At 61.5% G+C, this 1281-nt stretch overlaps 1 protein-coding gene across 3 annotated transcripts in view; it reads right to left on the bottom strand.

Annotated features, from left to right (window-relative positions):
* The window catches only part of RCC1 (regulator of chromosome condensation 1), an 11284-nt gene that overhangs the window by 5084 nt on the left and 4919 nt on the right, over nucleotides 1-1281 (bottom strand). For 2 of the 3 annotated variants that reach the window (XM_035901267.1, XM_035901268.1), the window contains 2 exons: nucleotides 1121-1223; nucleotides 817-1004 (listed from right to left, as the gene is read on the bottom strand). In XM_035901267.1, the coding sequence (XP_035757160.1) occupies nucleotides 817-1004; nucleotides 1121-1193 (261 nt within the window). In that variant the 5' untranslated portion in view covers nucleotides 1194-1223. Of the gene's footprint in view, nucleotides 1-816; nucleotides 1005-1120; nucleotides 1276-1281 lie in introns of those variants that run through there. The other variant, XM_035901269.1, reaches the window with a different exon arrangement.

Genomic DNA, 1281 nt, shown 5'->3' with positions numbered 1-1281 from the left:
GTCTCTCCCCAAGTTCCTCATCCTTCTTGAGCTGGGGAGCCCAGAACTGGACGCAGGGCTCCAGGTGTGGTCTCACTGGGGCAGAGTAGAGGGGGAGGAGAACCTCCCTCGCCCTGCTGGCCACGCTCCTCTCGATGAGCCCCAGGATGCCATTGGCCTTCTTGGCAACAAGGGCACCCTGCTGGAAGCGTGGCTCAGCCTCCCACCCCCCTGGGTGCTGCCCCCTCCACGCTGCACTCACTTTTCCCGTCTGGCTGAGGCACACCGTGAGAAGGAGACTCCACAGCCCCCCTGGGCAGCCTGTTCCAGGGCTCGGTCACCCTCAAAGAAGTTCTTCCTCACATTCAGGTGGAACCTCTTCTGTTTCAGTTTGCGCCCATTGTCCCTTGTCCTGGCACTGGGCACCACTGAGAAGAGTCTGGCTCCATCCTCGTGACATCCACCCTTAAGATATTTGTATGTGTTGATGAGATCCCCTCTCAGTCTTCTCTTCAGGCTAAACAAGCCCAGCTCCCTCAGCCTTTCCTCGTAGGGGAGATGCTCCAGTCCCCTCATCACTTTTGTAGCCCTCCCCTGGACTCTCCCCAATAGTTCCTCATCCTTCTTGAGCTGGGGAGCCCAGAACTGGACGCAGGGCTCCAGGTGTGGTCTCACTGGGGCAGAGTAGAGGGGGAGGAGAACCTCCCTCGCCCTGCTGGCCACGCTCCTCTCGATGAGCCCCAGGATGCCATTGGCCTTCTTGGCAACAAGGGCACCCTGCTGGAAGCGTGGCTCAGCCTCCCACCCCCCTGGGTGCTGCCCCCTCCACGCTGCACCTTTTCCCGTCGGGCTGAGGCCCACCGTGTGCATCCCCCCGGCTTCCACCTGCACCATCATCTCCGGCAGCGGCACCAGCGCTGGCTTCTTCCTCTCCATCACGTCCTCTCCCAGGCCCAGCTGGCCGACATCCCCCTGCCCCAGCGTCAGCACCAGGCCGGGCTGCGTGCAGTGGGAGGGGTGGCAGACTGCGGGGCAGAAGGGAGATAAATAATGTACGTGACATATGGGGGGGGACACAAGCCTTCCCTCAAAGCTGGTCCCTGAGAATGGGGAGGGGAAAACTCCCAGGGGTTTTTCTTACTTTTAAGCTTCTTCCTTCCAGGAGAATCTTCGTCCGGCACCGGGCTCTTCTTTGCAGTGCGTTTCCCTGGCATAGTGCTCTGGATCGGACACCAAGGGGCGCCCTGTCAGGGGGGCACCCGTGGGGGCTCTGCCGGAGAGCCACAGCATGGCTGTCGGTTG

Source organism: Egretta garzetta, unplaced genomic scaffold, assembly GCF_000687185.1.
Source record: "Egretta garzetta isolate BGI_Z169 unplaced genomic scaffold, ASM68718v1 scaffold368, whole genome shotgun sequence".
In the NCBI taxonomy this organism is placed as follows: Eukaryota; Metazoa; Chordata; class Aves; order Pelecaniformes; family Ardeidae; genus Egretta; species Egretta garzetta.
Note: the sequence above shows the minus strand (reverse complement) of the source record. Positions and strands in the feature narration are given on the sequence as shown.